Raw genomic sequence first — 25568 nt, forward strand, 5'->3', positions numbered from 1 at the left:
GAGACCAAGTGTAAAGGACATTTTTAATCCATTTTTATAAACCAACATTTAATTTAGCAGCATAACCGGATGGTCTTGAGGTATTTCTAAATCCATTCTCTTGAATTTCATCCCACCCGTCCCCCAGTTCTCCCCTCAAACATCCATCCACACAGCAAACGCACCCGGTGGCGAGTCACACCACCACATCCATACTGCACTAACTCTGCACATACACACAACCTGACACACACACTTCAACATGTGCTCAATAGACAAAAAAACAGACACGCACATACAAACACACACATATTTGAGTCCTGTTGCCTCTGAGGCCGCGGAGCTGGCTCCCTCATAGTGGCTTGTAAGGCAGGCACACTTAATGGTGCAATTTTGGCTGTGGGAAAACAGAAACATTTGAAATTATTACTTTCATCTAGTCAGCTGATTTCCATATTCACTTTTTAAAAATAGACATGGATATCCAATGTGAGAAGGAGGCTGAGACTGGATGAGACACTTCCATAACAATGAGCAGATTTTTGTTAAAACTCAAGAGTTAATTTAGCTCCTTTAAATATGACAAAGTCTCTTTATGCTAATACTTTTTCAATTTTAAATACACACTTGATTTAGCTTCAACTTGAGACTGCTAAACTCTGCCCACACACCAAAGATATTTAGTTTACTGTCATAGAACCAAAAAAATTTCACATTAAGAAGCTGAAATCAGAGAACTTTGACTTTTTTCCCCATGAAAACTACTTGAACCGATTAATCGCTTATCAGATTAGTTGCTGATTAATTCAGTAGTCGATTACTAATCGATTAACTGTTGCAGCTCTAGTCAGCAGATATACTTCTTTTATTGGGTTACTGCGGTCTCTCGTGGAGAAACAGATCTGAGCTGAGAGTCGGCCTGGGGACGGGGTTTCAGACCTGATGTTCATCAAGTGTTAAAAATAAATAAAGTGGCATCTCAAAAAATTTGAATATGGTGGAAGAGTTCATATTTTTTTTAATATTTTAATTCAAAAGTGAAACTTTGATATTTTCTAGGCTCACTGGCTAGTAAAGTGAAACATTTCAGACCCTTTCTTGTTTTAATTCAGGTGATGACTGCTTAAATAAAAAATCCAGTGCCTCAAAATTTTCCTGAGATCAGTCAAAAAATAATTTTCAATATAGAAAAAGTCCAACTCTGTGATAGTTTGTTCACTTATGCACTTGGTCAGAGCTCCTTTGACATTAAATAATGGATACACTATGTTTAAGTGCCAAGTCTCAGCTTTACTCTGAGCAGGTTTGCATCTATATAGATCAGTGTAGTAGAGGGACCACGTTCTGAGGGATTTTCTTCAGAAGAGACAATCCCCTTCATGACTGGACAAGAGTGAAGAGCACTCTCCGGGATGGAGGGGACATGTTGTCGATGATAAAGAGAAGACTTCATGACCAGAGCCTCAGAGAGATTCAGCACAGGATTTAAACTCCTGGTGAACTTCAGAAACAGAAAGGCCAGGCTCTACTTCACACGTCGAGTCACTGCGTCATGGTTCTGCCTCTGGAAACTGTCCAGAATCATAAAATAGGTAGTTGGAGGGGGTATTTCTGGTCAAATTTCGGATTTGTGATATAATTTAACTTGGTTGTTCTTGTTCTGCTGAATGTTTGCTGTCTTCACGTGGAACACAGGTTAGTTAAGACAAACGAAAAAGAAGATTCATGCCGTGTTCACATGATCACGGAATCAGGCAGATTCTGATTGGACACAGTTGTTGCGATGAGAGATCACAACATGCAGCGTCTCATAGCACTTTACGATATTAAAGAATTGAGCAAACACTTGGTGACAGTGGGGAGAAGGAACAGTCGCCCCTTCTTGTTGACCCTTCACCTATTGGATATGAAATGTCATCACCTCATTTTATCCTATTAAGCACTTATGTGAAATTTGAAAATTACTAGTGTATTCATTTTTAAGTTGGGGCCTAAAACCAGTAGAGCTGTGGACTGATGAAATAAAAATCCACCTTGATCAAAAGGACAGAGAGAGGCGAGCATGGAGAATCATGATCCACCCACCATGTTTGGCTCCAATGGAACTGAGACACTGGAGTTTACTGATGGTGTCACTGCTAACAAGAGGATGGACGTAGAGGTCGATGGGAGCAGTTTTCAGATTCAGTCAACGCATCGAAACTCATTGGATGACACTTCAACAATCAACAGGACGACAATACAAAACATTCAGCCAAAGCAACCGAACAGCTTCTCTGGGTGACGAGGGGGGCACTCTTCGTCTGGCCCCTGATCTCAATTCCACTGAGCTTCACTTCCCCCCCGACAATATTGGGTATTTCACATGGTGACGACAGGACGGTCTGACAATGGAGATCTGACTCCCTGAGAGAAAATCACCTGGGACGGTACCTAGTGTCTGCTGATGTCTGTGGGTCAAAGATGTCAACGGATTTTCTAATAAATCTGAAAATATAATGCTTTGTTGAATCCATCTCATTACTTTTGAACCCTTATGCTTTGAACACGTGTTCCCGGGGCTTTGTGTCCCACACGGTTCTTTCTATATACTTCGGAACATAGAAGTCCAATCAAAGCTGAGACTTGGCACTTAAATACAGTAGATGCATCATTTCATTTCAAATGGAATGTACTGAAGTTGAGTGTACCTGTCCAAATACGTCCTGGGTCTGGACTGTATATATGATTCAGACAGTTAACAGACATGATGCATTTTTGTCACATAAGTATAATGTCCCCAGAAAATCTATCAGTGCCATTTGCTGCTCAGTTCCCCGATTCCCTCTCCTCCAGACTCACCTTCTGTGCGCCGAGTTTCTTCTCCACACCCCCGGCCAACCCCCCGCCTTTACTCTCCTTCCAGGGGTAGAAATTAGAGCGTGGAGAGGAGGTGGTGGCAGAGCTGGAGGAGGAGGAGGAGGGCAGGCGGTGTGCTGAGGTTTTGGAGGAAGGCGAGTGCTCCTCCACACTTCCCCCCTTGCGTTTCTTCAGCCCCTGGTACTCGAAGCCCCTCCCGCTGCCCTGACCATGCAGTCCTGAGTCCCCCACGCCAGCTCGGCTGTGGGAGTTGTTGGTGGCGGAGGAGAGGTCCGGGGGGGATGAATGGCCCAAAGCAGGGTGTGTCCGTCTGTAGGTCCAGACTGCTTTGGCGGCTGGTGAGTGGGACTCTGACGGGGAGGGCTGGGGGTGGGGTTTGCTGTTCGGGGAAAGCGTGCCATTGGTCTGTCCGTGTGGAAGAGGCGAGGGGGTGGGGGCTTTCGAGGAAGAAGCGGCAGAGGGTGGGCGGCCCCGGTCCTGGAGAATAATGCAGTTCCTGTCGGGGCCTGAGTGCTCACCTTCCTGTGACGGGGCTTTGCGTTTACGGAGGGTAGCGGCAGTAGCAGCTTCCTCCCGCAACTTCAGCATCTGCTTACTGGGACGCCCCACTGGGTTCTTTTGCCGACCAGGACCCCCTTGACGCACTACAACAGGCTTACCTGGAGAGCCCAGGTGACCACCACTGATGCTGCTGCTGCTGCTGCTGCTGCTGCCGCCCCCGGAGTTCTCTGACTGCATGGGCGTCTGAGGTCTCCCTGGAACACGACAGGAGGAAGAGGAGCAGGAGGAAGCAATTTTGAGAGTGGAGCTGATATGACTTCCTGTCCGGATCTTAGAATGCAATGAAGGGGAGGACACGGTGGAGGAGGGGGACGAGGAATTGATGGTCTTTGCCGAGGGTGGTGTAGATTGAAGGTCTGTGGCTTGAGGTATTTTCCTGGATTGAGAGAAAATAAATCAAAAAGAATCCTCCATCAGAAATTTATCCTCGAATTTACAGCAATTTGCTTCAGCGTTAGAAGTAAGTGTAGGACCCCAAGTCATTCTGACTCCAGATTAAATTGTGTTCTATGGAGCACAGTAACAGTTCTCCTGTCCAATGTTGCATTAGCAAAAAAAACTCGCTGGTTTGACAGAACCATGAGTCAACTGAATGAAATGTTTGAAAATGAGTCTATGTTTGCACTTGGCTAAAGTTAAAAATGCTTTTACTTTGAATCTTTAATTATTTTATTTATATATATATATTAATTGAATACATATATTCTTCAGGGCTGCACGGTGGTGTAGGGGTTAACGCTGTCACCTCACAGCAAGGAGGTTCTGGGTTTGCGTCCCGGTTCAAACCAACCAGGGCCTTTCTGTGTGGAGTTTGCATGTTTTCCCCGTGTGTGTGTGGGTTCTCTCCGGGTTCTCCAGCTTCCTCCCACAGTCCAAAGACATGCAGAATGGGGTTAGGTAAATTGAAGACTCTAAATTGACCGTAGGTGTGAATGTGAGAGTGAATGGTTGTCCGTCTCTGTATGTGGCCCTGTGATAGGCTGGCGACCTGTCCAGGGTGAACCCCGCCTCTCGCCCAATGTGAGCTGCGATTGGCTCCAGCCCCCCCGCGACCCTTAAGTGGATTAAGCGGTAGATGATGGATGGATGGATATATTCTTCATCCATATAAGACATATGTAATGAAAAATAAAATGTGGTTCATTCATTTGTTTGGTTGTGCAGCTGTCCGATACTGTGTGTACACCGTTTGTACTTAATCTTCTGTTCATGTTTTTCTTCATTTCACATAATTACGCTTTTATTTAATAAAATTAAATAAAAGCTCACTATGAAAAATGAAAAGGGCGAGGAGTTCGTCACCAGTGACCCAAGAGACAGTCTGGGGGAAATCTCTGTTCTACTCGGACGCACTGAAATGCAGATTTGAAACCAAGAACCGGGTTCCTCGTGATATGACCCCAGACAAGTTGAAGCCTTTTGTCACGTGCAGGTAAATATAGTCAATACCAGCTGATATCAGGGAAATCAGTCACCTTCCTGTCTACACCACAGACTGAGCTCCAGATGTGACCACCTCTCAGCCTCTCAAATATCACTGTTCAAATGTCTTTCAATATGTAACAATAATTGAGCAAAAATAATTCACAAAAACTGAAAAAAAAGTACTCACCACATCGCATTTGAAAAGTGCCACTAATTGGAATAATTCCAATGTGTGGCGGTAGAGCGTCTGTCATTACATGTAGCAGCCAATTTTTTTTGCCATAGTGGGCTGAACATTGGTGTGTGGGCTCAGATTTCTTACTTCCAGAGGTGGGCGCTGACGTGCTGTTCCAGCATGCTGCTGAGAGCCGACCGCAGGTGGTGGAGTCTCCTGTCAAACGTGTAAATGCCGTGACCAAACGTATGGCTGCCGAACGAACATACCTAGAGAGAGAAGACTCGTCGTCAGTCCGGGCGGATCCAGTGTGCTCTGTTGATGTGTTGTGTTGTGTTAACGAACATGGGTAGTTAATAGCCCAGAGTTTAAGTGTGTTTGCGTTTTTGCACATCGCAAGACAGAAAACACGTTCAATGGTTTGTTGTTGCTTTACCAAAATATTCTGTTTGGGGAAGTGGACTGCGTTTGTAAAGAGCTTTTTTAGTCATGTCGACCACTCAAAGTCACATTTACACATTCACACATTCATTCAGCGCCGGCAATTTAGGGTTCAGTAGGGTTGAAATTGACGGTTATCATACCATAAATATTTGCTAATTACCGTTTAGTTTTTTTAACGAATGGAGAATCTGTGACGCTGCAGCAGTCAGAGAGAGGTGTCTCTACTGATCTCCCCCCACTTCAATAAAAGTAAAATCACTAGCTTGGGATTACTTTGGATATCCAGAAAGTGAACGTTGACGCAAAGTGGCTGCTGAAGGAGGAACACATCCAACGTGTCCGCCTGTCTTTGGTTGTTTCTCGTACAGTACATTGTTGAACACTGAACAGCACTGTTTTGAACAAATAACTAATATAAAGGACATGATGTTTTGTGTTGAGTGATGGGACTAACATGAAGCCCGTCAAAGGAAAGACAGACAGACTGTTAGCTAAAACCCGTGGACTCTACAGTTGTAAGGGTTGTAGGTCTTTCGCCATGAACAGGGTCACAGCGAGGTGTCACTCATTTAACATCTCTTCAGTCTTTGACAGACAGGCAGTGAGAGCTGCTGGCCCCGCCCCCTGCACAGGACAGGGCTCCGACCGACAGACACACAGGTCTCTCCTCAGGGTTGGGAAGAGCGAAGATTCATCTAAGACGAAAGCATTAATTTCTTCAATAACGTTAGCAGCACGGCTAACATCAGAGCTAATCGATACTTTGGTCTTTCATAATTTAGCCTCGGGGCCCATTTAATACCGGGTTTAAGTACCCATCCCTAAGAGAGATCGTCATCGTCGTTGTCATCCCTCACCTAACTCAATGCCTGCTCCATTTCTTTTCCTTGGAAAATACCTACATAAGTTCATTTTAACTACTAAATGTACTAAAGCCTAGTGCCGTTAACCAACTGAATTCTGTGATGCATGCAAGGGGGCGGAGACGGGAGTCACCAAAGCATTGGATGGGATGACTGATTGGTTGGACTGAAAAAAAAATTCCGTGGCATAATGTTACCAGCTGAAACCCTGTGGTCACAGGGCAATAACAAGAACTTCAGACTTTCTGCCCCTTCGCGGTCAGAAAGGGTTTAATACGGTTTTAAATAGCCCAAAAATTTGCAATTTGGCCTTGAAGGTTCTCTGGCCCAAATATTTTTTGAAATAATCTGGTCAGTTTTACTGTCTGTACATCCTCTGGTGCTACCCCCCCCCCCCATTAAACCCAGATACAAGCCGCCTACCGCCAATGGTCTGGGATGTGCAGCAGAAGAGGGGAGCTCGACTGGCTCCTCGGGTCCCTCCCCTTCACTCTCATCACTGGAGATTCGCCCGTGGACGAGAGGCGACGGGGCTCTGAGACTTCCCTCATCCTGCCGCTGCTTCTCCTCGTCTGGGCTGCACTCCGACACACCAGTGGACCGACTGTGAAACAAAACAGCTTTATAATAACGATGATGAAGACTGTTTCACTACATGTCACGGCTCAGGTGTTTAACCCTCTACATAAACTTGACCCATATTAGACACATCAGTCCCTATGCTTCAGTTTGAATTATTTATTCTGATTCATATTTTTGATTTGGGTTATTAATTGAAGAGGTTTATATTCCCTTATACTCAGAAAACGCACCAGTTTCCTCTGACAGTCCAATTCTGCAGCTCCAATTTTTAGCCTCTGACGGAAACACTTAGTTTAGCTCCCGTTTCTTAAAGGCCCCTCCCTCCCAATGAAGTCCAGTCTGCTCCGATTGGCCAGTTGGACCACTCTGTTGTGATTAGTCAACTGCTTCCAGCGCGTGTAAGAAGTGGCTCTCACTGTACCTGGCCTTGTTGGGGTCGAGTAAGACTAGCCATTAGACTACTGACAAGACTTTCCAGGGGCAGTTCTTCTGTCGGGGAGAGGAGCTCCGTTTTTGGGATTTTGAGCCTTGTAGAATTTTTTTACATACACAAAAACCTATACAACACACAAGAGGAAAGGGAAAAAACTGAAAAACCATAATATGTCTCCTTTAAGACTAACCCGATAGAGCAATCACACACCTTCTTCGACATAATGTTTAAATTAAAGCATTCTGCTTTGGCCAATCAGAACGGGGTAAAATTTGATCTGCCACCCTCAAACTGGGCTGCCCACCTTTGGTATCAGACGTCTTGACTTCAAGTGGAATTTAGCTCTGGCCCCGTGGCAGCTGTAGACTAGTTGTTGTTGTAATGATAATGAAATGTCATTATCCATAGGCGTGTCTATTTACTGTTTATACCTCATTATCTTTTAATTTTAATACAATTTAATTTGTAGTACTTTGTAAACTAAGTCAAGGCTTTGTGGCTCAGCATTAAAGTAAGTTTTCCAGTCACAGTGATTTTCCCTACCCAAAAAGTTTGATGTCTTCTTTTACAAATGTGGGAATGGTAGTCCAAAATCAAGTTCAAATGTACCGGGGTTGGTTTTTTTAAATTTAAAAATAAAAGGGACATTTTTTTGGGATCATTGGGTGCTCAGCACCCCTAAAGCTCTGATCCTAGAACCGCCCGTGTCTTTATCCACACAGCACAAGACAGAGACACAAAGTTCGGGACAATATGATTGTGTGAGAGTTCGTGTGAGAACAGGGTGGAACTGAAAACAGCTATATTTGGTGATTGTGTAATATTTTTTTGTAAATCAGTGAAGTAAAGAAATCTTTCTGACGAGCTATGGAAGTAACATTATCGCTGTGCGTGAGAGAGGGCGGTAACAACGTGGCCATTCTTGACTGCTTTCAACCCGAGGCAACGATTTTGTCGTGCAGCTGCCACCACTTGTACAGGTATAAGCTACAATTAAAGTTCACGGACCTGAAAGCAGGGAGGCTGGCTAGAGGTCTTCTGCAGTGCGGAGCCCCAGCCTGCTCCCTGGGGGCCTCTGGGCTGGGGGATCGTCCGCTGGAGGAGCCGCCCTCCAGCGACTGGGCCCCTTTCTCCCGAACCTTGGTCTTGAGCTCTGCCACCAGCTGGTCAAAGTTCTTGCTTCGGCCCATCACTTTCCTCCGCTGGTGGATGGAGTGGATCTGAGGACCAGGATATATTCAAGTTCATCACAGTGATTGATATCACATCTGCAACGCATGTGCTGTACAAATTGCTTTGTTACAATTGCTCAATACTCGAAAAGAACAAAAACCGGGTTATCAGAGAGGAAAATGAAAACAACGACCAAGTTGGCGTGTGAGAACTCCATGGGAATATATATTGGATGTAGCCCCAAAGCTAACAATCCCACGACCAGACTGAAGACACATTCCCTTAACTGTAATGTGACGAGGTTGATACCATCTGTGGTTGATAAGAGCAGCAGGCCCACCACATCTGTTCTGTCAGGTTTGTGGTGTGACTGCTTTGTTAGAGGTCTGTTAGTGAAAAGGATGAGACCACAGAGTCTTTGACTTCCTTCATGTTGTCTTCACTCTTAACACACTGGCATCGGAAACACAGTGAAAACAAAAATAGAGTCTCTGTCGAGGCCAAACGTCTGATGTGTAGTTAGATTACATCCTTTAAGAGGAGGTGAGACATTAGCTGCCAGTGGTCACCACTGCATCAGCTGTGCAACCAGCGCAACCATTCACCGGTACGATTCCCGGCTGGCCGGACAGTTTAGTGCTTTTCACTCCTCTAGTCTCTTCCCACAATGTCCACCACACATTGTATATGCCTTCTACTTTGATGGAGAAAATCTGACCAACTGTGAAAATAGTTTTTGCTGGGAGCCTCATACCATATTACAGCTGAGAGGGCCGTCTTCCACTAGTCGCTCTCACTGTTGGACACTGTATTTATGGTACTGGAGTAAATCCATACATTCGACTTTTTTTGCATTTTGTCTTGATGCTTTTGATTTCCTCTGACATTGTTTTTTTTTTTATAACTTGGTCCTGTATGAACTTTATTTGATTTCAACATTTTAATAGTTAGTGACAAAAAAAAAACTGTGTTTAATCACTCATCTCTCTCGTAGCTCTTTCCACCGAATTGAAAGAGGTGCTGGGCCAAAATAATCACTGAACAAATCATATCGTTCGGTGATTATGGAACTGGGGGCAGTGGTGAAGGTCGCAGGAGACATCCCACTGATTTATCATGGCAGATTAAGCGGTAGAAGTGACTGATAACTTATCACTTTTGATCATTTGCCATCAAAAAATATGACATTATTTATGAACCGATTATTAATGATTTCTTCTATGAACCGACTATAGAAATGAAATATGTCCATAGCACTTAACCAGACTGCAAAGTCAAAAGTCGTAATGTTGAAAATTATTTTATTTAATAGAAGCACATCTAAGAAGCTTTATCGAGTCAGTTATCATTTAAATTACGCATTTTTTCTCTCCTGTTTTTAGTAAGTTCTACAAAGGAAAGTTAGAATGACTACATTTTGGCAGCTGTTTTAGATTTAGTCTAGTCCCACGTGATCAAAAATGCTTTTTAGTTCAGTCACATTTTAGTCGAGTTTATCCTTCATAGTTTTACTCTAGTTTAAGTCGTTCCGTCTCCTCAACAGAAACAAAAGACATTTTCATCATTTTTGTTCAGTCGTGGAAAAAGGTCGTTGAGGAACATTTTCCGTCATAGTTTTCGTTAACGAAATTAACACTGCTACACTGCATTTTTTATCCCAAGTGTCAGGTGGGAGAGAAAATACAGCCGCCTCCTGAGAGTGTGCTCATGAAGAAGAAACTGTGTTCCTGTGTTTTCCCAACACACCGGTCATTTCCTGTGAATCAGGTCATACCGTCTCTTCCGTGGCCAGATGAGTCTCGCATATACTTCCTCTTTCACAGACACCCTTCGCCATATAAGGACTCTTCCTGTGCTGACATTTTCTCCACTCAGTATCAGTCCATTGTCATCGGTCACAACGAGCCACAGAGTTATTCATTTGAAGATACTCTGGTTTCACAATGTCACTCTCTTTCTACACGTGTGGGATAAGTTAAAGACTTTACAGATACTCTAAGTCTAATAATATCAATCTGCGTCATGATCCATTGACATATGACAAATATTAGGTCATCTGAAATGGTAAAGTAACTCTTTCTGCAACTTTAAAGACAATGATCAAACTAATACAAACATCTCCTCACAGTTTTAAGCTTACAGTCAGCTCCAGGAGTATTTAGACCGTGACTTTTTTCAGTGACAATCTTTTTGCAATATTGCCTCTACACACACAACCAGTGGATTTGAAATGTGTTTGAAGAGTGGACTTTTAGCTTTAATTCAAGGGGTTTAACTGAAATATTGCAGCATCAACCATTTAGGAATTACAGACAGTTATAATCCCTCAATTTCCATAGGCTCAAAAGCAATTGGCCAAACTAACATAATTATTAAAAAAATAATGGATTGTTTTTAATACTTGGACGAAAATACTTTGCAGTCAATGACTGCCTGAAGTGTGGGACCCATGGTTATGTCCAAATGGAGAGTTTCCTCCATTGAGATGCTTTGCCAGGCCTTTACAGCCGCTGCCCTCAGTTGTTGGAGGTCTTTGTGCCTTCAGTTTTGTCTTTGGTAACTGAAAAGCTCTATTGGACTAAGATCAGGTGATTGACTTGGCCACTGAAGCAAATCCAATTTCTTCGCCTTGAGAAGATCTTGGGTTGCTTTCGAACCATGATTTGGGTCATTATGTATTCCATCTACACTGAAGTGCCAGTCTATCAGTTTTGCAACATTTGACTGAGCAGAAGGTAAAAGCCCTGTACACCTCACAGTCTATCAGCAGTCACATCATCAATTAACAGCAGTGACCCAGTTCCACTGGAGGCAAACGGGCCCATGCCGTCACACTGCCTCCACCATGTTTGACAGATGATGAGTTATGTTTTCGATCATGAGCTTCTCAGAGTTACTCCTCCTTACTTGCCATTTAAGTAAACTGACTGCATGCTAAAATTAAACCTCTCAGCCTTTTATTTAACAATGCTAAGAAACGTATGAGGAAACCTAAATCGAAAAGAAAGAAAAGTAGATCGCACAGGCATGAGAATTTGAGGCAGAAGAAAAAATGAGGGCATGAGTTTGGTGGAGCTGAGTGTGTTTGGAGCTTACATTGCATGTCAGGAGGCGCGTGCAGACCTTCTTCCTGTCGGGATCGAGGACGCCGCAGTGTTTGTCCAAGTCACACTCCCTCTCTGCAGACACAGACACAACGTTCCAGCTTCAGTGTCAACAGTCAACAAACACTTGAAGACGGATCTCAGCTTCTTCACCGTGCATGGTGAAGATTGTACCTCATTAGACGTTAACACAGTGAAGCAAATTTCAGTTTTCACCCAAGTGTGTTAAACAATGAAATGAATACCTACCTCTTGGCCGGGTGTGACCACGACACACAAATGAAATTCAGTTTTCTGTTTCTCACACTTCTAACAGAACAGCAACAAATCAACACAGCTGTCTAATAACCTCACAGCCATGCTTCAGGTTCAGGGCTGTTTTCTTCACTTTCATCCAACTGCTGCCAGGATACAGCACAGCATCCCGAATAGACACTGGCAAATGACTGAATCTGCTGCAGCTTGCTAACATGCTTTCTCTATGCAAGCGGTGTTCAGACATTAACAATACCCCCCCACCCCAAAAAAATAGGAAAACATTGAAGCCGAGGTCTCGCAAGAAAAACCTGCTCAGACAAACGGACACACAGTAAAATCACAACAACAAAAAGAGAAACCGGCTTTCTCCAGAATCGCTTACTGCCCCTTGCACCCCCCTTGGGAGATTCACTTTTTAATGTGAACAGCTCAACCCCACATGTGATCATGACAATGATATTTATATGGAACTGTTGAATAATTAGGGATGCAAATTGTTGGATTCTGAGCTGATACAATCTAATGTAAAACAAAACAAAAACAATTTGGCCGGCAGCCGATAAGATTTTTGTGTTTGTTGTTTTTTCATTTCCCTACGGTGTCAGGGACACAAGAAAAAATCCTAAATATAATTTGATGTTTTACAGAGTTAGAGAGGCCGCGACAGTCTAGCTCATTAATGTGAAACACTCAGTTAAAAAGGGAAAATGACAATAACTCCCACTACTCCCGCTCCCGGTGTAAAGAGAATGAAGAACACAGACATGAGTCGGTGTCAGTCCTCGGCCGTCCTGTCTGCAGGTACCAGTGTAAGAGATCGAATGAACGGTGGTTAGTCTCAGACTGTATATATGTTTTTGCGCCTAATGTGCCTAATTTCTAAGAATCTGGGTAAACAAAGATAAACAGGTTATACAGACAGCTCACTTTAGTTTCTTTTAAAAAATCACTATTGGGTTAAAAAAAAAAAAAAGCATTTTCTGGGCGTTATACTTTTTATTGCACTGACAGTAACTAGCTTAGCTGTTGTCAACTTGAAGAATGTTACCGACCAATACCAATGTTCAGCTGAAAAATTGTTGCATCCCTCCATCTAATATTATAAACTATTCAGCGAGGGTTTTGGCACATGAGCCTTCAATATCATGGGTATAATACAGTGCTGTTTGTGTGTGTATGTACACCTGGCAAGTCAAGGTGGTGGAGGCCCATTTAGCCGGGTGGCACTCAAACTCATAAACGTATTTCAAGGTAATTAATAATCAGACATGGCTATCTACCCTCTAGCCTGGGTCCCATACAAATTCTGGGAGCTCTGCCAGAATACTGTCTGGATCTCAACATTGGTAAGAACACTTGCCCGGTCCAATCACAACCGATCATCTGATAATGAGCGGGGTTAATACCATGACCGAGGGTGCTGATGATGAACGAGCATCTGACTAAAAGTACCTGATATTTTCAAATCTCTCCCACAAAAACATCCACACGGATTCACAGACATTGTGGAATCATCATCACATCCTCTCATCTCGGCTCTGTTGACATTGTCACGTCTCTCGACAGACGTCGCATGATTCGTTGCTCTCACTGGTTGTAGGTCCAATTGCGTCCAGAGGCATTTTGGTCTGCGTCCGTTGATAAGGCCTCTTGGGAAGGCAAAATGAACCGAGGGGTCCTTCGCCAGGCTAACTACTTTGAGGGCCTGAAATTCATTTTACAAAACTTAAACGCTTCACATAGTGGGGATAACACTTGTTTGCTTAACTACAGGTCTTGTCCTATTCTTATCTCAAATTGCACATCCCTCTCCTCCTACACTCTGCTGCTGTACTTTGTTGTCTTTCTCCTACTCTCTCTGTGGTCATCTCTTCAAGCTGCATAGCTGTCCTTCTCTCCTGCTCTCGTCTACATGCTCTATTCCATCCCTGTCCTCTGTCTCTTCTGCTTCATGTCCTTCCATTTGATAACACATATCTAAAATCAAACTGCTCTGAAATGAGCATCACATTGGTGAGGTTTGTATCACTCAGTGACTTCCTGGATTTAGTTTGAATCCGGATCTGTGTGCTGAATCCACACTCAAATGACACACTTGCAACTGCTATGATCATAGCAACAGAGGGGAAATGCCTACTTTGCGCATTCATTTTATATACTTGATATAAATTAATGTTATATGCACACACTATATTTCACCCGCAACGGTTTCAAAATTATACAAAAACTTTTTACGCAGCATAAACAGTGTTTTGTGCCGTTGCTTCATTGTAGAGCTGTGTGCAGCGCTCGCTCACTCACACTCTCTCTCTCCCTCCGTCGACACACACACACACACAACAAACCCATTGACCGTCTGTCACACTCAGACTCACCATCAGTTAATACAAATATATCTGTTATCAAGTCTCATTCAAACCTGATGACACTGACAAACTAACACGTTTACAGTTACGTGCCGGTAAGACTGAGCTCCTGATCATAGCTCCTGATGACATCACTTCCCAGATCTCCCAGCGTATTGGTAAAAAATCCGGTCTTCGAAAATCTTTGGTTTCATTTTTGATCAGACTATGCATTTTGAGCAACATGTCAAATCTGTAACCCATTCTTGTCCATTTCATCTAAGAAGTATTGCAAAAACCTGAGCTGGAGGTTATCGTCTATGCACCTATTTCCTCCAGACTTGATTACTGCAAGTCAATTCATTCAAAGTTGCAGCCCTAACCAGATAATATCGATTATCAAAATAGTTGCCAATTAATTTAGTAGTCGATTACTAATCGATTTACTGTTGCAGCTCCGTATACTTTTTTTGTAAAGCACTTTGTGACTTGCTCTGTGGAAGGTGCTATATTTACATAAACTCAACTTAATCACTTAGATTGGTAGAATTCACAATAAACCCGATAGATACTGATTTCGCTGTGCTCGTTCACGTGACAAGCGCACAGTTATTGGCAGGAGGGAAGACCTCAGCATAACACCAGCCCTGCTCTGTGTTGTGTTGTGTTGATGCTGAAATTGCAGAGGAGGCTCGTAGCCTTGCGAAGAGAGGGAGAGAGGTGTGTTGTCCAGGGTGGAAGTTGGTCCGCCGGGTGCAGCCGTGCTGCTCTGTCCAGAAGTTTTCCCCACTGGTGCAAACATTAGCTGAACATTGCTAGATGTTGCTGAAAAATGTGCGCAGGAATTTCCTGCACTATAACTGCTTGATTTGCAGGAATAGTTAAAAGTGATGAACACTATTCGCTATCGTGCTCTGAAATTCAAGGCCCGATTTTCTGTTCCAGAGCATATTGATAGTGACATTATGACGTTTTAAGTTGGAAATAAGACCATGATTATAAGGCACGTAAGCATGATGAGTAGAACAGACTATATTTCTCTCCACCCCTCCACCTCTGACTCCATAATACCCCAATCCCTCCATCTGTACTCACTGGAGGCCACTTTGTTGTAGGGTCTGGGGACTCGGTGGCCTGGCAGCACCGAGGCCAGGGGGGAGTCCTTCCGCTGGCTCTGCGTGGGGGGCTTGTCGCTGGGCGAGGGCCGGACAGGTGGAGTGCTTCCGTGTGGCCAGGGGGGGTCTCTGAGTGACGGAGGTGGAGAGCTCAGCGGAGGCTCCAAAGGCGGCGGCTGCTTGAATACTGAAGACTCTGTGTGGCTGCTGTGCGAGGACGGCTTCTCCAGCGGGGAATGTCTGCGTGATTGGATAAAAGCAATAAGAAACGTAAATCCAACGGACAAATAAAAAAACATCTACATTTTTTTAATGAATACATTATCATAACTGTTTTCTGTATATATAAAAAAATATCACATGCTACAGGTTGAGCAAAGCTACATCGAGTGTTATGTGAAGCTGTGAAAATAAAGTGCCTGTTTGGAGTCACTGCTCAGCTCTGATCTGATCTGATTGGCAGAAGGTCACACGATCACAGACAGGCAGCATACAAAGGTCAGTGAAACAATTATCATTCAGTCCACTTGTGTTCACATTGACAGTATCAAATCTTTGTTGCCCTGTGCGTTTTCCTAAGAGGGCTTTCCCTGATAGTTTAGTGTCTCCGGCTGGTGCCAGTGAACCTTCCCCCCCCTTTAATAACACGTGGAGCTCATTGAGGCTGGACTCATTTTATGCAAAGTTTGTAGAACGTATTGCTGGATCATCATCCGGGACATAACCTAGTCTGTTTGGATCCCAACTTTCTCTCTTTTCAACAGTACTTCTATCGTCCTCACTTCCATTGCCGCTGTGATAGTAGCATATCTTGACAAATGTGATTCCACACAGATCAAACAAATACTGTCTGACATGATAGTTTGACAAACGTGTTGCAAGCAAAAATGTAATTAAATGGCAGCAGTGAAATCATCTCCTCTTCTCCTTCCATAACATTTTACAAACTGAAATGAGAACCAGTTGAATCTGTCAACACAATCACAGTGATGGTCCTAAAGTGGCCACAACCATCAAAGACAACAAGTTGTGTCCCAGCGCTGCTGTCTAATGGTGCGTTCACACCGAACGCGACGCAAATTATTCAGTTTAGCACATAACCCCCCTTTATGGGTGACTTTTTTACTCTTTAGTTTTTGAACATAGATTTAAGAGAACATATGTTCATGAGCGGTTTCCCTTTGTTTCCAGTCTTAATGTTAGGGGTTTACGCCAAGTGTAGTGCTGTATGTAATGGAAGAACATGAAAGTGATGCTGATCTAGAGTCGGTCGTCCACTAACACAAAGGTAGGCGGTTCGACCCCAGTTTGCTTGCCGGAGTGTCCTAAGGCAAGACACTTAACCCTAAATTGCCTCTTACAGCTCCACTGTTAATTTTGGCAGCTATTTCATATTTAGTCTTGAGACGTAAATGCTTATTGGTTTCAGTCGACAACAACTGAACATGTTTAGTCGACTTTTAGCCAAAATGTTTTCCCTCTTTAAACAAATTAAATTAGGATAATACGAGTATCTGGGGTTAGGTAAATTGAAGACTCTAAATTGGCCATAGGTGAGAATGTGAGAGTGAATGGTTGTCCGTCTCTTTATGTGGCCCTGCTATAGGCTGGCGACCTGTCCAGAGTGAACCCCGCCTCTCGCCCAATGTCAGCTTGGATTGGCTCCAGCCCCCCGTGACCCTTAAATGGATAAAGCGGTAGACAATGGATGGATGGATGGAATACCAGTATCTTATTTTTTTCCTATTTTAGCTCGTCAACGTCTCGTCTATGTCATGGAAAAAGGTTGTTAACGAAACTTTTCGTCATAGTTTCCGTTAACGAAATTAACACTGGACAGGACCATTCTCACCTAATTCTCAGCAAGAATGTGCAGTAGCATGCTCAACCCAACAGACAATCCCAATCAGCAGCTCAAGGGTCAGAGACCCTTGAGCTGCTGGTGGTCTTTTCATCACTGTTTACTCTCCATGTAAATAATCACGGTTGTTTTCTACACATCTAGTGCTCAAGCTGGTTACAGCTTGCCCCCACTGTCTTCTTACCGTACTCCATCTTTGGAGTTCTTGGAGTGTCTGTGCTGGGGTGGGGTAGAAGGCGAAGGTGCCCGCAGGTGCCCAGCCCCCTGGACGCGACCCTCCCATGACGAAGCAGAGGCAGAATTGGTCCCGTGAGAAGGAGAGTGGCCGTGGAGGGGCCTCTGCTGGGGCTGGGGCGCGGGGGTCGGAGAGCGCAGTTTGGCATACAGCTTTGCCACAGGGCCATGTCTCCGCTCGCAGTGCTTCTCGAACGCCTGTGGCTTCACAACTTGGCCACAGTGGCTGCAAACCACCAGGTAGAAGTCGTCGTGGCCGGGGTAAAGGCCAAAGATGGACATGTCTAGGAGGAGAAGAGGAGTGATGAAGCGAGGAAAACACACAGACACTCATGACAGACTGCGGAAGAGAAGACATGGCGACATCACTTTGTGAAGGAGCATTGGTGACGTAGTGATATGTCGGTGTGTGAAAAGGAGGTGAACATTTCAAATTGATCCTTTATAAATGTTTTGAAATGTGTTGGCCTCAGCTCATTCTTCTTTTATCATCACTTTTAAAATGTTGGTTGTTCTTCCCATCCCATTTAGACGAAGCTTGGGTGTGACAAGGTGAACATACTCTCACACAAACACTGCTTCAGGGGAGTGTTTGTCAGACAGCCAGGCTCTGTGCCAGCCGCCTGAGCACAACACTACCTGGCTTCGACGCTCGCGCTGCTCTCCGCCAAAAAGACAGCGGAGGAGAACAGAAGCAGGAGAGAACAGACTCTACGGGTCACTTGCATGTGCACAGTGACGCGACAACAAGGAAGTGAGGCCGCTGGTTGGCGCTTTGATGTTTTTCAAGTCAATCATTATTTATACGGCCGATTATCACGGATCACATGTTTGCCTCCGATTGGACACCCTGTCCTACAACTGTTGAACGGGACGAGTCCCAAACAGCAGGCACCGTCGTACAGAAGATGTGTGCAAACTTACCCTCTTTACTGAGAGACATGGCCTCTGCAGCCTTCTTGCCATTCTTGCTGCAGTCGTCCGCATCCGTCCCTGAAACATCACAGTACACACACAAACACACACACACACACACAGGTTCAATGAGCCAGGAGAGAGGTCAGGTGTGTTTTCCAAAAGTTGTTGTGTGTCAGGGGTCATCATCGAGACACAGAATGATGACCTTACTCAAATTCTGCACATACACTTGAGCTGGCTTATAGAAAGGGCTGGTTTACGGGTCAGCTGCTCCTCCGCCGGGGGACGTTCAGTATCTCTACTGGTCATCTTTGACACAGGGGTGTTGTTTGGCGGAGCAGGAGTGTATCTGATAGTTACTGGACAGGGCAACGCTTGGAGGGACGCCGGACAATGAGTGAGCGCGCGCGCACACACAAACGCGCACACACACTCGGAGCCGGGAAAGGGGCACGATCACTTTTTGGATCCCACACGATCAAGAGTTCACAGGTTACACACAAATGTCAACATCAGTGAACGACGGCGCCCTGGTGGGAACGTGAGGACGGAAGCGGAGGGGAACGCGGGAGAAACGTTTGCTAACATCAAAGGCTGGGCCAGCAGCGGCAGCCTCCTCCCCCGTCACCGGTGTCTACTCCGGATCCGCCTGCCGCCGCTGCTAACGCCGCGGCTACCTTTAGCATGCTAACGCTAGCCGCCTCGTCGGCAACGAGCGGTCTTGGCTTCCCTGCTAGCTTGCTGCTGCTCTAGCCTTCCGCGGCGAGAAGTTGCTCGCCCGAGCCATCCTCACTAGCCACCCGCCGCCGGCTGCCGGCTGCCTCCGCCGCGGCGAGACGTGCCCCCCGGAGCACTGGCAGCTCGCGTCGTGACCGCCGCCCTGAAACACGCACGGCGACGGCCACATCTTATTCAACCATCACTCGTTTCGCCTCGACGAGAGCGGGGTTTTTTTTTTTGTTGAGGGACCGGGAAGAGAGCAACATGTTATCCACCCAGCACTAGGACCCGGCAGGGTCTTTGTTTGGGTAACATGGTTAGCGCCGTCCGCCGTTTCCGCGAAAATAAACCCCTGCGCTCCGGTTAACGGGCTCCGCCGGCGCCCGGTGTGTGCGCCAATGTGTCCCCTTACCGTCCGCCGCCGTCACGCCGGCCCACTCGGCCCAGGCGGTCCAGCTTTGACCCGCGAAATCGTCGAGGCTAGGCACCCGCCGATCCAGAGCAGCCATTACTTTTACTGCGCGTTCACGCGACGCCATCATCACTGCGCGGCAGGCGGCTTACGTCATATCTCGCGCTCTCGACAGGATGGGAACTTCCTGCGAGCGCGTTCCTGGGACACCCACACACAGGGGACAGGAACAGAGAGTGTCCAAGTGATGCCGTTGGGTTTTGGGTTTTTTTAACGCTTCCAAACATTAATAAATAAAGCAAAAATATAACACAAGGCATGGAAGGGTGATCATAAAGGGAAATATGAATATTTAAGTTTAGTAATGGACACAATACAATACACCAACTTTATTTGCAGGCATGTAAACGCATGTCTGTGATTAGCCCATGAGGCATGGACAGCTAATCTGTATTAGCACCTGTCAAGTCAACTCTAGAGTGTTTTACATTGTGAATGTAAAAAGAAATCCATTTGGTCAATAAAAGACAAAAAAAAGTGAAAGTGCACATACAAGCAAGATGACTGGCAAAGCACAGAGAGGAACACGGGCTTCAACTAAAGTCAGGGTCCATTTTAGAATAAATTAAGCTTCTTCCCAATAAAATAAATTGAAAAAAAATGAATGTTCAGTGATTTGTTCTTTTTGTTTAAATTATTTTGTGTTTTTGGTTTATTATCTTTTGTTGGCTCCAGGTTCACATTTAGTTCATGTTTTGGAGCCTCTGGTTGTCTTGGACCCTGGAGAAGTTGCCTCGCGTGGAGCCCCCAGAAAAACTATGTGGGCTTCCTCTGCTCACAGTCTTTAGAGCTGCTTGATAAAGATGTTTTTCTTCCTTTTATGTTAACAATGGTATCGATTAAAACACCAGTGATACCTCGTATTAATGCAACCGAATGTACTGTAAGCATAGCCGCATCTTCCTCAAAGGCCCTGGTCGTGAGTCCATACTAAACAGTGCAAGAACACCATTTATGTCCAAATGATCGTATGTACGCTTCAGACAGCAGCTTTCTTGCTGTCCATTCCTGCACACAGCAGGCGTGAATTCCTGGACTGATGTTCACCTTTGTGTGTATTATGTTGTTCATCGTCAGTTGCACAGTGCAGAGGTGAAATATATGTGGTTTGTCTATATTTGTAAATCCGCACAGACAAACGCACTATTGTTCATTGGGAGTGAAGCACGCAGGGAGAGTGTGTTCTTAGGTTGTGATCAGAAGTCACAGGTCGACACGCGTGAACACACCTTGCCATTTTTCCTAAGCCCTGTAAGTGGTTAAGCCTCACACAGCTCTTCTGAGCCATGCTCAACCACAAACACAATTCACCCTGAGGACGTGATGTAACCAGTACACCTTGTGTGTGTGTGTGTGTGTGTGTGTGTGTGTGTGTGTGTGTGTGTGTGTGTGTGTGTCGGGGGTCTGGTTATGTCACCTCATAAATCATATCGTCATACATACCATAAACCTGGGAGAAAACCTTTGGGTGCATCTGTCAGTGGGAAGGAAGATATCACAGTGATTTGTCTGAGAAATTAGAAATATTTTTTTAAATGCTGATGAATAATAATCAAGTTTAATCGTAAAAAAGTGTTCCATTTATTTCATAGTTAATCCGAAAAATTTGAAATGAATTCAAAATAAATATAACCCTCCATGTACAGTAATTGATCTGACTTTGACAAATCCAATACCTTCTAAAGAAAGTTTTTAGAGCTAAATTCCTTCTTTCTGTGGTTTCCTTGCTCCGCTGTAGTGGAGGGGAGTGTAACACGTTACAAATACATTCAGAAGTCTTGGTTTCCTTTAATTAACTGTTCATGGCCCAGGGAGATACAATTACCTATATTAACTCAGCCCAGCTCAACAATAAAGCACCTTTAATACAAACATATATATATATATATATATATATATATATATATATATATATATATATATATATATATATATATATATATATATTCCTATTGCAGGATTAAAACACACACGCACACACAAAGAAAGAAAGATCATGCAAGTTACTATAAAAACATTGATTAACACCAGGCAAAATCTATAGCATTACTCCAAATTACAGAGAGAGCTTGCCATCTGGAAAACGGTCCAGAGGGAGAACATATCTGATGTAGGATGGAACTGGAGCGAAGCAATTTAAAGACAAGACTGGTAAAATAACTTTGAGCAAATTGAGAGGAACAGTGGGCCGAGAATGCTTCCTTGCGGAATGCCCCTTGGTGCTATGCGTCTCAAAAAACTCTTGATGAGAGAGAAATCGTGGTCACAAAAGAGGATTAACATTTTGCTGTTTGTTGTATTGAATGCATCACTGAGGTCTACGATAAGGACAGCCACGTTGTCGGAATCTACAATAATTCTCAGGTCATTTTCCACTTTCAGGGGGGGGGGCAGTCAATACCACATTTGGGGTAATTGATTAAAAACAACTTTCTTTATAGGTTTACTGCGGCACGGGAGAAAGAGCGGGTTGTTCGCCAATAAGGAAGGTCCATGGTTTGATTCTCGGCTCCTCTAGGCCTCGGGCAAGACACTGAACCCCAAAATTGCCCCCGCTGGCTGTGGCTTTCAGTGCTTTCAATGGGACGTGTGAGCAACAGACAATGCTCTAGGTATAGCAAGCGCCGTGTGAATTAGTGAATGTGATCTGTGATGTGAAGACTGGAAAAATTGTCTAAAATGATGTCACTTATCTGTGGGGAAGATGCCTGAATTAAGTTTCTATGGCAAGAGCCTATGGTGGCAAGATTCAAACAGCCTGGTGGTGACTGGGTGTAGAGACATAATCCTTCTGAATGGATTTGATCTATTTTGTATTTAAAAATGTAATGAATTGTTTGCATTCATGAGTTGAATTTGCAGTGAGTTGCCTTGAGATGTTGAGTTTTCCAAAACATTTCATTTTTGCAGTGCTTTACAAAAAAGTACTGCACGTTCACCTTACCGATAAAAAGTGGCTGTTCACTCCCATAAATCATCTCACGACCCCTCGACCTGACCGGACCACCCTGCCTGACTATAGGTGAAGTAGCTCCACCTTGAACAACACGAAGACGCTGCTGTTACATACATATCAGTGACACGGGATGTTTCACTGCACAGCAAGTATTATTTTTTGCTTTTGATACGTTTTATATTTAGCTGGTAGTACTTGTTTGCTGTTGTTGCATTGGAAACGTTTTCTCAAGTAACAGTACGTCTTCCATCCCCTGCACAGTACTGTGTATCATATCTTTAGATAGTTGCCACCACAATTCTGAGTTGGGTCTTGCATATTTCAAACCAGTTTGATGCCAGTGTGACGAGTGAAGACGCTCCATTCTATTTTGCATCATTACAAATTTTAACAAGTGACTAAGACCAAATTAGATACTGTATGAGGTCATGGACAATTCAAACTGGCATTCGCTACGACAATACTGTGTGCAGCATAAAGGAATGCACTCGTATAATATGGTTTTATTACAATATGCAATGTAGAAATTCTCAGTCTGCCAAAAGCTACAAAACCCCAAAACCCTTGTCTCCATCACGGTGCAGGAATCATTACATTGGAGTTAGAGCGCTCTCTAGTGGTCAAAGAGGGGCTGAAATCAAGTAGCTTGGCATGTCAAAATGAATGCGGATGAAATGTAGGCTAAAAAAAGTTGCTTTTTTTCACCTAAAAACTCAGGTAAAGTCTGTCACGAAACAAGGACGTTTTTGCTTTTCTTTATTCCCTTTCTCGAACAAAATATACAAATGAGGTGGTCAGGTTTCAGAATCGAACCACTCAAAAGAAATAAAGCCAAATGAGTCAGTTTAAAATGAGATCATCCAAGTATCTGAATGAAATAGTAATGAATTAACGGTAGTGGTATTGTGTTGCTTATATCGTATTAGTCCTCGTTCATCTTATTTGACTTTATTCATCTCTCCATCAACCCTGATCAGTCTCCGTGTTCCTCACACTGAAAAATACCTCCACCGCCAGTGGGATAGTGGTGGGCGGAGCCTGGTGGACGTGCTGCACATGTTCTCTCTCATCCTTGGAAAAAGATCAGTATGTCGTCCAAATACACAAACACAGTCTCTTAGCAAACAACATTTCTCTCAGCACATCATTCATACAAACACAACAGCGGGGTTATTAGTCAATCCAGAAGGCATAAATAGATAGTCATAATGTCCACCATGAGTATTAGAGGCGGTCTTCTACACCCTCATGCAGTGATAAGCATTTCTCAAGTCCAACTCAAGGATAATCTTGGGGCCTTGCAACAGTTAAAAAGCAGAGGAAAGAAGAGGAAGGGGTAATGCCAGTGGACAACACAGTCCGAACCTAGTTAAAGCTTCGGAGAAAGTGAAGACTGACAAAACAAATTGTCGCCTGCTTATCCCACAAAGCTGTGGCCCGCTCCTGAGGTCTACCACTTGTAATCATGACTGACTGAGACTCGGGAGCAGAGAACACACAAGGCAAACAGATGTAGGCATAGGTGTCATTTACGCTGGGGACATGTCCCCACCACTTTTTAAAAGTACAATTTGTTCAAAATGTTCCGAAAAATAGCGTGCACAAAGAAATGTAATGAATGAGGCCGACTGAAGCCATGTTGTTTACAGCAGTGGAGATCATGACACTGAATTAGAGTTTAATGTAAGATATCTGTAAAAGAGGTTGATATATACTCACATGAAGAAATAACATTTTGATTAGTTAAAACCTTATTAACATTATTATTGATTTTCCATTTCACCTATCAGCAGGTTGCAATTTTAAAATCTTGGATGTGTCGGCTTAGTTAGCATTTTCTTTTCAACGTCAAAATGACATCTGGGTGATTCCTGGTATGCGGTAACATTTTGGCTTCATAATTTTAGGAAAAAAAAGTGATGTTTAAATTTTGTTTTAGCATTCTATCAGAATAATGACATGATTAACTATAAGCAATACATATTGGTCGAGCTCAGGGACTTATAAAATAATAGTTATTGTTAGATTATTAATAGCATATAATTAATATAATTATAATTATGTCACGTGTTTATTGTTCTTATTAAAGTTGATAACTTTGCACTGGGAACAGTGTGAAAAGGATTTGAGTTAATCATAGGGACATGAGAAGTCACCGTATACCAGGAACCACCCAAGGTAAGTGTTCAAATAATTTTGACATGGCTGGTCTCCCTTTATAGAATTCACTGTTGCTGTCTTTCTCAGAAATACCATAATACCTCTAGACTGCATAAACAGAGAGTTTATATTTGAATTATTTATCTTCTCATTCAGGACCAGGAAGTGGTGTTGCCTTGGCGAGTCACCACTTTTGTGCCGCTGTGTGTTGTTAGTGATGAAGCTGTGTACTGATTGGGTAGGTAGGCATGTATTGCCCATATCTGCTTGGCATTGGTCAACTGTATGATTGATGATTGGGTCCAATTGTGACAACGCCCCTGAAAACGTGTTTATTTATTACCACACTATCATTGTGATAACAAGGTCCCTTTATTTTCTTCCATTTTTAAAAATATATATATATATATATTTTTGGTTTTCCAGTTTCTTTGACGGTGTCCTTGGGGTGGGGGGATGTATATTTTGATGTATGCATATTTTCTGAAAAGCAATAAATTTAGTATTAAAGTATTTTTAAAAAATTAGACATGTTAAGTTTTTATTTCAGAGATGTGCTGAAATGTGTCACCCTCATTAGTAGCATTTTGTCACCGGGGATATCTACAATGAAACACTTGATGATGTGAATTGTTTTTGATATTTATATATTCTGTTGTAAGTCAATGGCAAAAGTTGTCTCGAAGCAATTGAGTCACAGAAATCTACAGGGACGTCTTTACTCTTTAAGAAATCCTTTTGATATCAAAAATTTGAACTAGAATTTCTATCTCTTCAATCAAAATTGCTCCAAGTCTCAATTACATTATGAATGTTTGTTTTGGAATCCTAACTTATCAAAGTGCAACCGTTGATGTCTACAGTTGCCATGAAGGTGAACCATGTGGGCGGGTGATGGACAGCTGCAGTGTGATGAAGACAGGAGACAGTG

At 43.7% G+C, this 25568-nt stretch overlaps 1 protein-coding gene across 3 annotated transcripts; it reads right to left on the reverse strand.

Annotated features, from left to right (window-relative positions):
• Positions 1-9: 9 nt before the first annotated feature.
• Positions 10-19886, reverse strand: atxn7l2a (ataxin 7-like 2a). 3 transcript variants are annotated; one of them, XM_035631032.2, is made up of 10 exons: positions 19462-19886; positions 18336-18404; positions 17362-17695; positions 15297-15556; positions 11591-11673; positions 8330-8541; positions 6730-6910; positions 5147-5268; positions 2821-3775; positions 10-376 (listed from the first exon to the last, which is right to left on the reverse strand). In XM_035631032.2, the coding sequence occupies exons 1-10, from the start codon at positions 19589-19591 to the stop codon at positions 359-361; spliced, it is 2364 nt and encodes a 787-aa protein (XP_035486925.2). In that variant the 5' UTR covers positions 19592-19886; the 3' UTR covers positions 10-358. The 3 variants fall into 3 exon arrangements, with proteins under 3 accessions (XP_035486925.2, XP_047188859.1, XP_047188860.1); XM_047332903.1 differs by lacking the exon at positions 19462-19886 and adding an exon at positions 18557-19250; XM_047332904.1 differs by lacking the exon at positions 19462-19886 and adding an exon at positions 18540-19250.
• Positions 19887-25568: the final 5682 nt, after the last annotated feature.

This window comes from Scophthalmus maximus, chromosome 6 (genome assembly GCF_022379125.1).
Source record: "Scophthalmus maximus strain ysfricsl-2021 chromosome 6, ASM2237912v1, whole genome shotgun sequence".
NCBI classification, from domain to species: Eukaryota; Metazoa; Chordata; class Actinopteri; order Pleuronectiformes; family Scophthalmidae; genus Scophthalmus; species Scophthalmus maximus.

Excerpts from the sequence above, each read along its gene's own strand:
- atxn7l2a (XM_035631032.2), bottom strand. The coding sequence starts at position 19,591 with ATGATGGCGTCGCGTGAACGCGCAGTAAAAGTAATGGCTGCTCTGGAT. Across the intron at positions 18,405-19,461 it reads CGGCGTGACGGCGGCGGACG|GGACGGATGCGGACGACTGC; the intron begins GTAAGGGGACAC and ends GTGATGTTTCAG. Across the intron at positions 6,911-8,329 it reads GCCAGCCTCCCTGCTTTCAG|TCGGTCCACTGGTGTGTCGG; the intron begins GTCCGTGAACTT and ends TTTGTTTCACAG.